General features: G+C 40.0%; 1 protein-coding gene across 1 annotated transcript in view; it reads right to left on the bottom strand.

The window, feature by feature from the left end:
• LOC132848538 (protein phosphatase 3 catalytic subunit alpha) overlaps positions 1–12,606 on the bottom strand; it is an 81,526-nt gene extending 68,920 nt beyond the window's left edge. The window contains exon 1 of the mRNA XM_060874338.1: positions 12,322–12,606. Coding sequence (XP_060730321.1) covers positions 12,322–12,382 — 61 coding nt within the window. The 5' untranslated portion in view covers positions 12,383–12,606. The remainder of the gene's footprint in view (positions 1–12,321) is intronic.
• Between the last annotated feature and the right edge of the window lie 1,640 nt (positions 12,607–14,246).

The following is a 14,246-nucleotide window of genomic DNA, read 5'->3' as shown; positions in this document are numbered from 1 at the left end:
TTGTCCGTACTCGCCCAACATTTCTCAGTGCAAAAAAAGAAAAAGAGAGAGAGAGAAAAAAGAATAACAAAAAAAGGCAATGTGGCACAAACATGAACATAGACATAGAAGACAAGAAGACAGAGGTTAGAAGAAGGTGAAGATGATCACCCACTATGCATTTAGTGCTCATGACAAACAGCCAGGTATCGTATAAAAAAAGAAAGAAAGAAAAATCAGCTCCACAGATATGCATCAGCATCATGCACTTCTGAGCACGAGGTATGTAAGAGCAGACACACCTGTATGTTCATACACCCGCCTGCAGCATTTTACAACCTTCACTGTGGAGCGAATCCAACTCCTTAAAGGCAAACTGAGCGTCATAGTAAGTGTCAGAATTTACATTTTAATGTGCGAGAATGTCAGAAGCAAAAAGGTAGCTGTATTCTTTCCTGTTTTAGCTACATATAGTTTTGAGTTTTATGTCTAGAATGTGAGACAGCTTTACGGATGTAGAGTCCACGATGCCACATCAGCCACTTTAGTCAAAACAACCAATGATCACTGATGTTTTGATGCTTGGTGCCAGTACAATAAAGGATTATGCGAAACTCAAGAGATTATTAAAATATAATTTTATAAAAGAACACGTCAAGTAATCTGACGCGATATCCGAAATGAAATCAGTTTTTAAACCAGCTTTAGTTTCTAAACTTGGAAGACACTATGCAGCCACTTCTGTCACTCCCCTTCTTCCCTGACAACAGGCAGCAATATTTGTAGTAAAGTGGCCAGTGATTGATCTCTGGCACTGCTGCTGCAGATTTGGAGAGGAGGATCTAATGGCATGCTATCTCTGGTACGTTCTTGCCAGTGCTGCAGAATGCCTGGGCTAACTGCTAAAGCTAGGAGTGATAGATACCGCTCTTCTGAGAGAAGTGCAGATCCTCACTGACCTCTGATGAAATACAAATTCTTTAACACACATACGATCATTAATACCTTACTGCTGTCAGCGTCGTTCAGACTTCTCATAATCTTGAATTACATGAACAGCTCCATGTCTCGAGTATATTCAGAAATACTAAGTTCTGTGAAAAATTGTATATGACTGCTTGATCTAAAGCCTCACTGGGGGAATCTGCGAGCATAGGTGCCTTTAGCCTTGAAACTGAAATTTGTATAGTAAGGGAAAAAAAAATACTAGCTTGTGAATTATGGCCATCATATAAATCACAAAATATTCTGAAATGGGGAAAAAAAAAATCCAGGAAATTCAGCTACTGGTCAGCTGTTAGCTGAATGAACAGTAGACAAGTCTGCTCTGCTTGTAAACAACAAACAGAAAGCCTTGACTCTCATTGTTGGTAGGTGATGGCAGGCTGCAACCTGAGCTGATGCGAGTAGTGGAAAATCGATGCGGGCTGTTTGAGTGCACAGGGACTCCCTGAGCTCCACCTGATTAATAGCAACGATCTGAAAGGGCACGTGCCTAATAAACACTGAAAAACAATCAACACTTTGTGCTTTCTTTTTCTTTACCACATAAAAGCCGCGTGTCAGACCTGTCGTCTTCGTTCATCCTCTGTGACAAAGCGTGAGTGGCTCCACTGCCATGAGTATCCCTGCACAACTGATACACAAAAGCTGAAAGACTACAACCGTGTCACATGACCATCATGTGCTTTCTAGTGTGTAACAAAAATGTTGGATCAGACTTCTCCTAAAAGCTGTAAAACATCATTTGACCTGGCAAGTAAAGCTCTGTAAAAAACGTATTCCAAACACATACACACTTAAACCTCACCACACAATATCTGAGGGGGAATTACAATTCTAGTCTCATTTGTAAATCTAACATTTATACACGCAGAAAGATTGAAAATCCAAGATATGTCAAACTATCTTAAAGCATATTGTCCCAGGTACCTTTAAAATATCTTAGAACATTTGGTCCAAAGTTTCTCATCTAATTTATCCTCAAGCATCGGAAAATATTATATCCAAATTGTCTTATCGACGATATCTTAGAGTATCTTAAAGTATCTTATCCAAAGCATCAGATCTTATTCTACAGTTCCGTGTTTTTAGATCGTTCATCCCTGCTCGAGCGTGCTGCATTATATTTAAACTCACAACAAAACATTCACTTCATGAACTTCTTTCGGTTTACTCCCCTCGCTGCTTTGCATGATGGACAGCCAGTAATTAGCCACAAATCTACTACTGTTCTGAAATATCACAAACATTCCAGCTGTTCATTAGTTCGGTCTGGTTTGGGGGAAGAATCAGTGTTGACAAAGTATAAAGCTTACTGGGTTTAGAGTTCTCTGAAGCGCTCAAACAGAGACATGGCGCTTAAATCTAATCAGCATTAGAAGAGAGTAATGGTGTGTATTGATTATGAAAATCGGTGGAAGCCATTATACAGTACATATTGCTGTTGTCTTAAAGTCAACAAATATGATAAGATTGGATCATAGCATCTGCCCATGGCACAGACTGTAAGCAGAAATAAAGCACGAGAACTCCAAAGACTTATTTATGTTTGGCTTGGCATATAAACACAATACAGGGAAATACATTTTCAATCAATTCCAAGAAGCATAATTCGCTTTTAACCACAAGCCAAGTTTGCATTTCAAACAAGTCATGTGTGGTCTGAATCTGGACAGGCAGTACGTGTAATCCAATAATGGTAAAGGGTAAACATACTGAAACGGGCCGATCGTCTTTTTCCTTCTCCTCTTGCTGCAGACCTTGCAAAAGCAAAAGTGCAAGGTGCAACTGCAATTTGCAGCAGCGGTAATGGCTTGGCAAATTTAAAAAGTCACCTGAACAAACAGTGGTAATGCAGTCAGCCTGGTGACATGGCAACAATATTAAAGAGCTTCTGTTATGAGAGATGGAGGGGGGGAAAAAAGCACCGTGATAACCCCCTAAACTGCACATTAACAAAATACCATTTAATAGCAGGCAAATTCATGAGATTCAATTTGGCTTTCAAAGCAATTCAACTCAATAACCCCATTGATTCTGCCTCATTTGCACTCAACAGCATTACACAGAGCGGCACTATTCCTCCTTTTATCCGCGGTGACTAATATACATGGACGTTGGAATACATAACCTGTGCACATAGCTGAAGCGTTATGAAGCAAAGGACACAGCGGCAAAACAATATGAACTGGGAGTGAATATTAAAAATGTCCCAAACCCCTGCTGTAGTGAGCAGGAACAAATTTGGCCTAAATAAAAACACACAAAACTCCCCCTGAGCTCGGGACTGAACCGGGGACCCTGAAGCTGTGAGGCAGCAATGACGCGCCACACTGGCTGTACTGAATATTAAATTCCCAATTACTAAATGAAAGAAATGAATGAAAAGGGCATGTCACCTCACACACGTGCAATCTCACTTCAAATTCACCAGGGACATGCTGTGTTTCAGCACGTCTATCAGGAGCCATTTTTACGAAAGGCTAAACAGTTGTTATTAGCGGAAAAACGGCGACAATGAATAATTATTATACCGACCAATCATACTTCTAGTGATGAAAACCTACAGTATTTAAACATTCATCCAAAAGAATCCAAAATGCATATTAACATCATAATACTGTTGATACATAGTATCATAATACTGTTCCTTACAAAATACATTTGGACATACAAGAACGGCGAACTCAATATCCTAAGCCAAATAGCCATGATCCCTAGCACATCAAGGCACTGAGACCTTCATCGCCTGCACTAAACAGAACTAACTGTTAAAACTAAATCTACTGTCGGTCAGCTTCTTCAGGAGCCATTTGCATACAAAATCATCCCCCGCCCCCGAATCCACTAAATTCCCTGAAGTTAAGCTTCTCTGATCCGTTTATGCAAGCCTTATGCTGAGCGTGTTAGCCGCTTCTCACTGGCACAAAGCTGAAACGTGTAATAAGCTAATGCGAAAGTAATCTAATCAGAGCTCGCCCAACGCTCAAACACTACAGTTTGTGTTGTCAGACAACAGCTTCATGTGATGTTTCCAGCACAAAGCTAATGTCACGTTTGGGCTCAAGGCAGCAGGTGTATGAATATTTTGACACCACCACACTAATGTCTTTTAAACCATGTGGGTCAAGTTATGAAGTCACTGAAATGATTAAATGTACTATAAAAGTTGTGAATTTTAAGTTCGTCATATATAAATCAATCGTCCTGCATTTACTGCAGCAAACACCTCCATTTGTTTACCAGCGCACAACACCTTGTAAATCTAAGTAGAACACGTAATTAAATATAACTATATAATTACTTATAAATATACTGACATGACACTGGATACAGGGGAGAAATGTTACTCCAAAAGCATTGCTTAATATAGAAATAAACAAGTAAAAACTGGACAAAAAGGGTTGGTCATGAGACCTCGTCGTGTATAGAGACATTTTTTGGGTGTGCAGACTGCAGTCCTGGGCCAGACCAGATTTATTGAGTCATGCACTAATCAAGCTAATTGCTTTAATACTAAAAGGGTAATAATGCCACTCTACAGTAGTCAAGCTCTTTTTGACAATATTTGACTAAACATTCTTTCTTTTATTAAGGAAAGAGCTATTTTCCATTTTTCTCTCTAGCATCACAATTAGCCTTCATTGGCTCCAGTGAGGGTGGATCACAATGAGCCCTTCGTCTTCTGCTTGAAAAACATTACTGCAAATCAGCCTGAACGAGTTTTTTCACTTTTCCTCACCAGCACATAAACTGCACACACAAACACATATTTTGGTTGGTGGCAAACTTGTACAGAGAGGGGGGAAAATAAAACCTGGTGAGAAACCATCGACACTAAAAGTGCCTCTGATGTTCTTTGTGTTATTAGCAGCATGTGCTCGGCTTGCCTGTGTACATACAGTACATACTTGTGTCACACTGCACCTCTCCCAGCGCCAGGCTAAACAGATGGACTCTCTAGCTCCTCTGCCTGAAACCCTCCTACGCTGGTCATGCAGTGCCTCCAGAAAACTCCTCACTAATTCCATAGCAGGTCAGGAGTGTTTTCTGCTGCCGCAGTTCTACTGCGGTGCTTGGGAGAAAGCTGGTCTGAGTGGGAGAAGACCAAAAGAAAAAAAAAAAAGCGCTGTGTGTCTGCTCTGCATGATTTCACAACACCAGTGTGTTTGGCATGGTTTCCCATCACTACTGCTGAGAGATGGCTAGAGTTTGCTTTAGTTCTACACAAGGGAGACTGAGTGTATTCTGTGTCTCAGGCTTAGTGAGCATTGTTTATATATATATATTTATATATATATATATATATATATATACACATACATATATATACACATACATATATATATTATATATATATATACACATATATTATATATATAAAAACTGACTCTGAAACTAGAGTTGTAGTGTTGACGCTGAGGTAGCTCTTCTCCTTACAGTCCTCCCTCTCAGGCTCTCACACTACTCTCCTCTCCGCTCTGCTCTTCTGACAGGGAGTCGTCTCTGTCGCTCTTCACATCAACGCTGTCTCAGCAGCTCAGCTTTTGCCACCTTCCACACCCGAACATGTTGCGAGGCGACATGCTGAGAGACCGTCCTGTCACACGCGGCACAGTAACCTGCACACTTCACCAAATGCCTGGCCACCTGAACACACTGCAGGACTGCACAGTGATGGAGCTCTACATTCTTCTAAATTATCAGGACAGTCAAACACATACAGACTCATGACGGAGAAAGCCAATAGTGTTTCCCTAATTAGCGCCTGCAAATAAGAAACTGTTAAGAGTAGGAATGCAGTATAGGATAACATGTAGCTACTGCCGGATTCACATAATGTCTAGACATTTAGAACAGGTTACATCCAGCAAACAATGGCTGCACCGTTCAAGTCCCCTTGAAACAGTTTCTTAGCCGCTTCCATCTGAAACAGGAAGTCAAAGTGACATCGAGATAAAGCGTTCTAGGGGAAGGAAACCAGAGTACACTGTCCACGGTTTCGATCATTATATTCAGAATCATAAAATTAGAATAAAATAAAAATAACGATAACACTAAAGAACAGAACACGAAAGACACATTTATTTTGATTTTGGTTTTAAAAGACAACTCAATAAACTCTTCAGGGGGTTCATGAGGAAATCCATCTTTGTGTGTGTGAGTGGGTGTAAATGTGATATACACACAAGCTGACTGAATCCACAGTGAACAGTGGGTGGCTTGAAGCATGGGTTTGAAGTATGCGGAGTTACTTTAAAGTTTCTTCAAATGACTCAACAGGGAGCAGGCAGTGTCAGGACCACGGGCTTCTCTCGCCTAGGTGCTCATCTACCCGAGTCTAATGTCACATACTATCAGTCTACGGATGCATTAGCGAATCCAGGCAGTAGCATCGTGGAGGCTCTCAACAGACCTCACAGACTGAAAAAGGCTCGACTTGCTGAGTCACTGTAGTTCAGCTACACAGGGACTGGCAGTGTAATCGCAGGTGATTATGCGAGTTGGGATAATAGGATGAGAACGCAGTCTTACTCGCAGCTTGGCTGACGAGACAAGTAATTAAAGTGTCTTTTATTGAGGAATTAATTTAATTAATTTGTCTAACTGTTCTTCTAATTTGATCATAAACAGATCCCAACAGTCCCAACCCTATTACGTTTCATTAGGCCAGCATGGGGTAGAGAAAACCACCAGCATATCTGACATACGTTCTGATGGAACATTTAACAAGGCTTGGATCTTGGGACACTTCTCCACACAGAATATTTAAACCTCTTTTATAGTTTACAGTGCAGACTACTTGGGTTTACTAGGGTCCAAATCTAAACACTTGGGAGTTTCTAAAGCATTTCTATTGTTTTCCATCTTCTTGTTGAAAGCTCTATAAGTGACTGCTTTTCATCGTATGTAATCCACTTTTGTCACCAAACTTGGTGTACATGACTAAAAGTTTGTCTTACAGCTTTCTCATCTGATCATAAACCCGAACACACGAAGCCAATTGTAGTTCTAGTAAATTTCAAAGGAAGGGCTTCTTTCTTGCAGCACAACAGCTTGTTGTTATGAAAGTGATCTTTAAACTTGAAAACCACAAAGCTCAACGGCAACATTTTAAAACCTTTCTGATCTTTGGACTTTTAATTGTACCTCACTGTGTGCGTGGAAAGTGTTCTTGTTTGTCCAGTTGTTGGCAGTTTATGGTGCCTATCTGTTCTTTACTGCATATGTATTTTTATATCCATTACCTGATTTATGCAGGTCAGTAGTCATATCTCATTTGTGCTGAACGGTCTTTGCTTTTATTCACTGGTTAACGACCACAGAAAAGTTTCAGCCTCAAATGCACCTCATATTTCTAGCTCTGAGAAACAGGACATATATGTATATACACTGTATGTATGTATGTATGTATGTATGTATGTATGTATGTATGTATGTATGTATGTATATATATATATATATATATACATATACACATACACACACACACATATATATATATACACATTATATATATATATAGAGTCCCCCCAGGGTTTTCACTTCTCAGGCTTAATTTAATGCTTATGGTCCACTACATACAGTACATGTGCTTATTATGGCCACTTGTACTACAAATAAACTGTAGTTTATGGGTTGAACGATCTGTATCTTTAATGTTTCAAGCACATAGGCTTTAATCTAGCTCTTTCAGCTCAAACCAAAACTGTTAAGAATTTCACAATGGTATTTGTGTAGGCTGCAGAATTACTGGAGCTTTATCCAGTAAGGCTTCATGATTTGTTTTTTGTTGTTTAAGGCCTGAACATAAGCACGAAAGGAAAGATCATCATTTAAGAGAAAATGTGGAAGGAAAAAGACAAACAAACATTACTGCATTCAGATTGGTTTAAACTGCATTAGTCAGAAAGGTAGTGATATCCCAACAAGCGTAATATTTTCTACTCTGTATATATTTCATCAGGGTAAATGCTTAAATAAACTCTTCTATTTGTTTTTATTCATCATTTGCTTGTATGTCTGTATTTATGATTAAAACATGTAGCAATTTTTTGGTTAAACATTAATAAATAAAATATACTTTTGTTCATATAATAAGCATGCACATACACTACCTGCCCTATCATATAATAAACACACTACTAAAAACAATACAAACACTAATAACATCTTATGCTTCAACTTAAATGCCAACAAAAAAAATGAATCCTTCAAAAAAAAGCTGTAGAATCCAGATTAGTTAATGGTCATGAGAGCTGAGCTGGTCACCAAGCTGCTCATCACCAACACCTTCCTATAAGCCATATAGTGCACTACATAGTGTGTGGGTAAGCCATTACGCTTTCTGTCTTGTGTAGGACACATATGTAGGCAGTAAGCCATTCAGTAAGCCTACTCTTGGATGTGCCGTTACTATAGAAACAGCTGTAAATCAAGGTTTGCACCTCATGCACAGCGCTGTTACTGGAACCAAAGACCGTAAACTGTTTAAAATCTCTTTAAATGTTCACTTATTTGAACATTTCTTTACATGCTGGGAAATAACTGCCCTGGTGGCTCGTTCTTCTGGCTACTGAATATGCAGAAACGTGTCCGGATTATTATGGTAAGTATTTTTCCAGTAAATGGTTGCTCTTAAGAGCCAGTCAAAGCTTCAACATAATACTGGCCTGGCTTCATAGCTGTAGAGCACAACCAGCCAAACCCCACCCACCTGTGCCAACAGCTAGTTAGCCATGTTAACACATCACTTCTCAGCCTTTCCAACATGTTCAGTCTGGTCTCATTCTCACCTCAAGTCCCTGGATCAAATTAAGTTCATGAAAAGTACAGTGGCATCCAAGACACACTCATACATCACTGGTTACATGGGTCCTAGAATGGGAAAGAGTTGCAAATGGCTTTTAATACAGCGTTGCTTCACATGAGCAATAACTGATATGGACAACCAAATGATCCAATATATCCTCTTAATTATATAACCTTAAATTATATGACTATTGTCTCGATTCGGCAAATGAACCTACGTGCAAAGGAAACTTAAAATTACCGTAATTATGCGGTAATCAATTTAAAGGATGGATAAAAACAAAACAACAACAAATACTCCTGCTGCTCTACATCACATCTAGCCACAACCATAGTGCATAGACAAAATCAAAAATCTGTTTGTGCCACAGCTCAATAATACATCAAATCTATGGTGCCCTCTGAGAGCAGGCTGCCCTGCAGTAATATCCACTCTTCCTCAGAGACCAAACACGTTGTAGCAGGTGTAATGAATGCATCGCAGCTCTTACTTAGCCACACCTGTTAACAAAGCCTGTCCATTGACCTGTCCATCTGCTTGTCTTTTGGCTTCCTTCTCTCACATTTTCTTTCTGAACACATAAAGGCTCTATTAGCATACGGAGCTGTGCTTCTACACAAGAGGCTGAAGGAAAAAACCTCAAGCAAGACAGAATTACAGAACAGACAGGATCGTTTAAAACTACGGAAATGCTGCTGAATAATCCAGCCCTGTGCTGCACATTTAGACTCTGGAGAGAAGAAAACAAAAATTTATTCTGAATGCTAAAGAAATCTCTCTCAACAATTCTGAGCTTCTCTAAAACCAGTACTAGAACCTTGGCATAAAGGAGAAAATTGTATGCAAAATAAGATGCAAGCAAATGACCTAGTAGGTTTTGCCTGCGTATAGCGGAAACTGATTTATAAACAGCGAGGCTATGGTGAAGTCAGCTAGCAGGCGGTGCTGGAGACAGACCGACCGTGTTGTAAATACAGGGAGCAGGACAGGTAAACAAATGAGAGGCTTCTCGGGCAGCTGAATAAATATCCTAATATTCCACCAACAGTGACACAGCATTTATGAAAAATGAATCCGCACACTGCTCTAACGCTACATGTCTGTGCTTGAATCTAAGAATAAAAGCATGATAAAGGCATAAATAAAACTCATAAAAGCATCTTTACAACAAGTTGAAGTGCGACACTACGGGTACGCTTCGATTTATCTCTCTTGACAGACCTGATCGATGGAAGATTTGCAGCACTTTATACAAGTCACTCTTATCCTAGCACTAATATTTCTATTGGGGCAAGAAAAAAAACTAAAAAAAAAAAAAACATGCATTTCTTGCTTTACATTACTGTAGGAGCCTATTACATAAAACCACCAGCTAATGAGGTGAGAAAGGAAGCACCATTTCTTTCCTTCCTCTCTTCCTTCCCCACCCTTTTCAAACCTCATTCAACCCTGAGCAAAGCACTTTGTGCCACTGCACCCATTACTCTGATACCTTGTGCCACGATCTTTGAAATATTTATAATGCAGGGTCCTTTCAAAGGCACTCTGAGCCCTTTTCGTTCGCATCCTCTGGCCAACGAGAGGAAATTGCTCTTCACAGCGGAGTCCTAATGAGACGCAGCCGAATGAAAGAGAGCAAAGGACCTATCGGCTCGCGGAAAGGCTTTCTTATGAGAGCAATCAATTCATATCAGAAGGGTGCATTTATACAACAGCGCATATCTAAAGAACGGATCACATCGGTATTGCGAAGTGTTTGCCTGCAAGGAAGGCCGCATATTGGTATTTAACTTGTTGGGCAGAGAGTGTAAAAGAGGTGCCGGGGCAAGCGGTCATTCTAAGGGGCAAAGAAGGGGCATCCTGTGCTGGTCAGTGTAAAAAAAAAAAAAACAAGCATCAGAAGTAATAATACTTAGAGGCACAAGCTGTTAGGTTTATGATGCTTCAATAGAGTTGTGCAAAAGTTAAAGCTCCAGTTAAAGACTGCAGAATTATAGCTTTGGGTTTTAAATTCTAAACAAATTTGGGGGGGGGGGGGCAAAATGGCTGACTTATCACTAAAAGGTGATTCGAGAAACTAATTGGCTTTCTGAGGCAGCTCTTATAGTGAGACTTGGCTCGCATACATGAGATAAATTGTTTTGTTTTTCTTTATTATTTCCAACACCAGTGCTGTTACTCTTTTAATCAAAATGTTTCCATGGAAACCTCCTTTTTAATGTGAGCTGTTTATTGGTGTGAACAGTGAGTCGTGTTTTGGAGGACAGGGAGAATAGGGAGGATCCGCCCGAACCCCGGCTTGTTAAAAACTGCATGTAGTCAAGCGTATCAGGGGAGGTGATCAATTACCAGGGTAAATGAAAATAAATCTTCTTAATGACTTACAGACACAGGTGGTATAATAACATTAATGCAGAGTTACTGATTCATTTGTAGTACCTTGCTGATTTTACCAACAGGCAGCTAGATTCAATACAAATTATAAGTCATGTTGCTTTTGTTCATTAAAAGAGAAAGAGAGAGAGAGAGAGAAAAAGCAAACTTTGTATGTTTGGGATTGGTGGTGCAATGAGCCGTTTGGGAGCAAAAAAAAAGACTCGACTCTTTTGGTGAGCTGAGCCAAATGATTTGACTCACTGAAAAGAAGCGGAATTCCCATAACCGCTGAGTGAGTAGACTAACCTCGGTAATACAATGCCACATAGTAAAGAATACTCAGTCTCAGGATGGCATTTCGTAATCAAAACAAAGGAGAGAGTTTTTTAATAAAAACGGGCCAAGACCTGTCAAAGTGCAGCATGACCAAGCTGAGGATTAGTATTAGTGCTCTGGTCCATCCTGCAACCTGAGTGTGAAACGTACATATGTGTTTCATAGCATAATACACAGCTGTTGAGCAACACCTGGGTGGTGGACTGACTGGCTGACTGACGGACGGACACAATGACTGACTGACTGACAGACACACTAACAGACACAGTGAAAGACTGACTGACAGACACACAGACAGACGGACAGACAGACACACTGACTGACAAACTGTCAGTCAGTCAGTCTGTCTGCCAGTGTGTCTGTCAGTCAGCGTGTCAGTCAGTCAGTGTGTCTGTCTGTCTGGGTGTCAGTCAGCGTGTCTGTCTGTCCGTCAGACAGACTTCACACTTCATTGCGCGCTTTGCTAAAACTACGTTTTAACACCGAATGTCACAAAGTAAACACACAGGAATATTAAACTCCACCGACACGTCGTGACAACACGTCTCTACTGACAAGAAGACACTGGTTCAGACACACACACGCTGTCATTGTGAGCCAATGAGACTCTCGTGCTAATAAAATAACTACCTTTTGACTTCCTACTTTCACCAGCCGGCTAACACCCTTTTTTCCCCCCTAAACAGGCAACTGGTCCCTTTTCCAGACCCTGAACCGAGAAGGGTTTTGGAGATATTATTATTTACACACACACATACGTTAAAACGTCCACAGTCTGTAAGCACAACACCGAATTGTTTTAGTTTCATACTCACATTTAACAACTCTATCCGTCGTAGACAACTTCGGATCATCATTCGGTTTGTTTTCAGACATTTCCAGTCAAATGTGTGTGTTCGTCTGTCTCTCTGTTTTCTTCTCTAGTCCTCGCTCAAAGACTCTTCCCCAAAACGGGAGACTGCGGTGATATTGCTCTCTCCTATCACTCGCCGGAAATACTTGCAACAGGGTAACAAATTTCAGAGCCGTTACTGTAGCTCCGTCTGATTTACAGCGCTACTGTAGCCAGTCTCTTACCCCACAAACCGACCGACCAACCAAACCTCTCCCCCCCCTTCCTCCCAGCTAGTGCAACCTAACCTGAATTCCCTGACACGCCCACGACTAGTGTGCTATTTTTATTGGTTACAAACATCCTCCCGCGCTACAGATTTGGTCAACGATTGGCTGTGACATGTGTCAATCTCTTGTATGTGTACAATTTAGAGTTAGCGTTGAGGAGAGGCAGTGTGTGATTATACAGTAGTTCGTCGTGTATCTCTACTGTGTGTGTGTGTGTGTGTGTGTGTGTGTGTGTGTGTGTGTATATCTCTAGTGTGTGTATCTCTAGTGTGTGTGTCTCTAGTGTGTGTGTGTGTGTATCTAGTGTGTGTGTGTGTGTATCTAGTGTGTGTGTGTGTGTATCTCTAGTGTGTTTGTGTGTATCTCTAGTGTGTTTGTGTGTGTTAAAGATGAAACATGATGAAAATCAGGGCCCTTTTTCATATTTTCATGCAAACTCAAAAAATTAATAATATTATTGTAGATATTTCACCCCAAGGCTGATGATCCATCATTTTAACACAGAGATCTGTGAATAAAAAAGAAATGATGTTTTATTGTGTCCGATGGAAGCTGTGTGCTGGGTCTCTAGTCCTCAAAATGTTCCTTCCCTTTTCCCAGGTATAAACCAGCTAACAGGTTTCAAAAATCAAATCAATATAATCATCATAAGATTTCATTCTGGCCTCCACTTCAGATTATTTGTGCAAACCAAATGTCTTAAAGTGGATTATTTAATGTCTGATAAGAAAACTGCACAGATTTGTAATGAAGAAGCTGGTGGTTGATTACTTTTAAGTCAACTTTTATAAGTTGTATACATTAGGACGGAAGTGCGGATACATGACTGTGATTTTATTTGTCACATACATGGTTATATACAGTAAAGAACAGCAACATACAGTGAAACAAAAACCTGGCCTGCTTTTATTTGGACTTTTCATGTAATAACTAAATTAAATAAGTGATAATTACATATAGAATATTTATTTGTAATATTTAAAAATGTTGATGTACAAATTTTGCAACAGAACAGTGTTCCTTATGTTTTTCTAATCTAGAGAGTAGATTTAAAGAACCTATCAGTGCCAGGTGTATCAAGCTACATTCGCACATCGACATTCGTTATACTATACATCAGTTGTTGTTCCTACTGCTGGTTGCCATAGCAATAGCGTTTCGTAGTGGGTTGTACAACTAGCATTCCACTTGACAACTAATCAGTTTTCTTGCTAATGAAATATATATATATATATAGCAACGGATATATGAATCAAGAAGAAAAAGAAGCAGTGGCTGCACTTTGCCACAAGTTGCGTGAACTCTATTGTCATCAACATAACAAGAACCCTGTATGGGCTCTTTCCTTTACGTAACAGCTGGCCAACTGTATAATTTAATAGGTTGAGTGGAGAATAGTGCAAGTGACTATACTATACTATGCAGGGCCTCTAGGTGAAAATGACTCTCAATAGAAAGAAGGAAGATCATTTTCAGAGAGAGCAGACATTTTGCTTACACCCCTGGGTACAGCACATAAAGAACTAGGTTGCATTTTACCATCCGGTGTTCTTAAAACATTTTATAGTCTCCAGTCTGTCAACCCTCGACTTTACCGAGGCGGTGAAGCTGTCAGAAA

This window comes from Tachysurus vachellii, chromosome 7, assembly GCF_030014155.1.
Source record: "Tachysurus vachellii isolate PV-2020 chromosome 7, HZAU_Pvac_v1, whole genome shotgun sequence".
Lineage (NCBI taxonomy): Eukaryota > Metazoa > Chordata > Actinopteri > Siluriformes > Bagridae > Tachysurus > Tachysurus vachellii.
The sequence above is the reverse complement of the archived record's forward strand: the minus strand, read 5'-3'. Positions and strand labels throughout refer to the sequence as shown.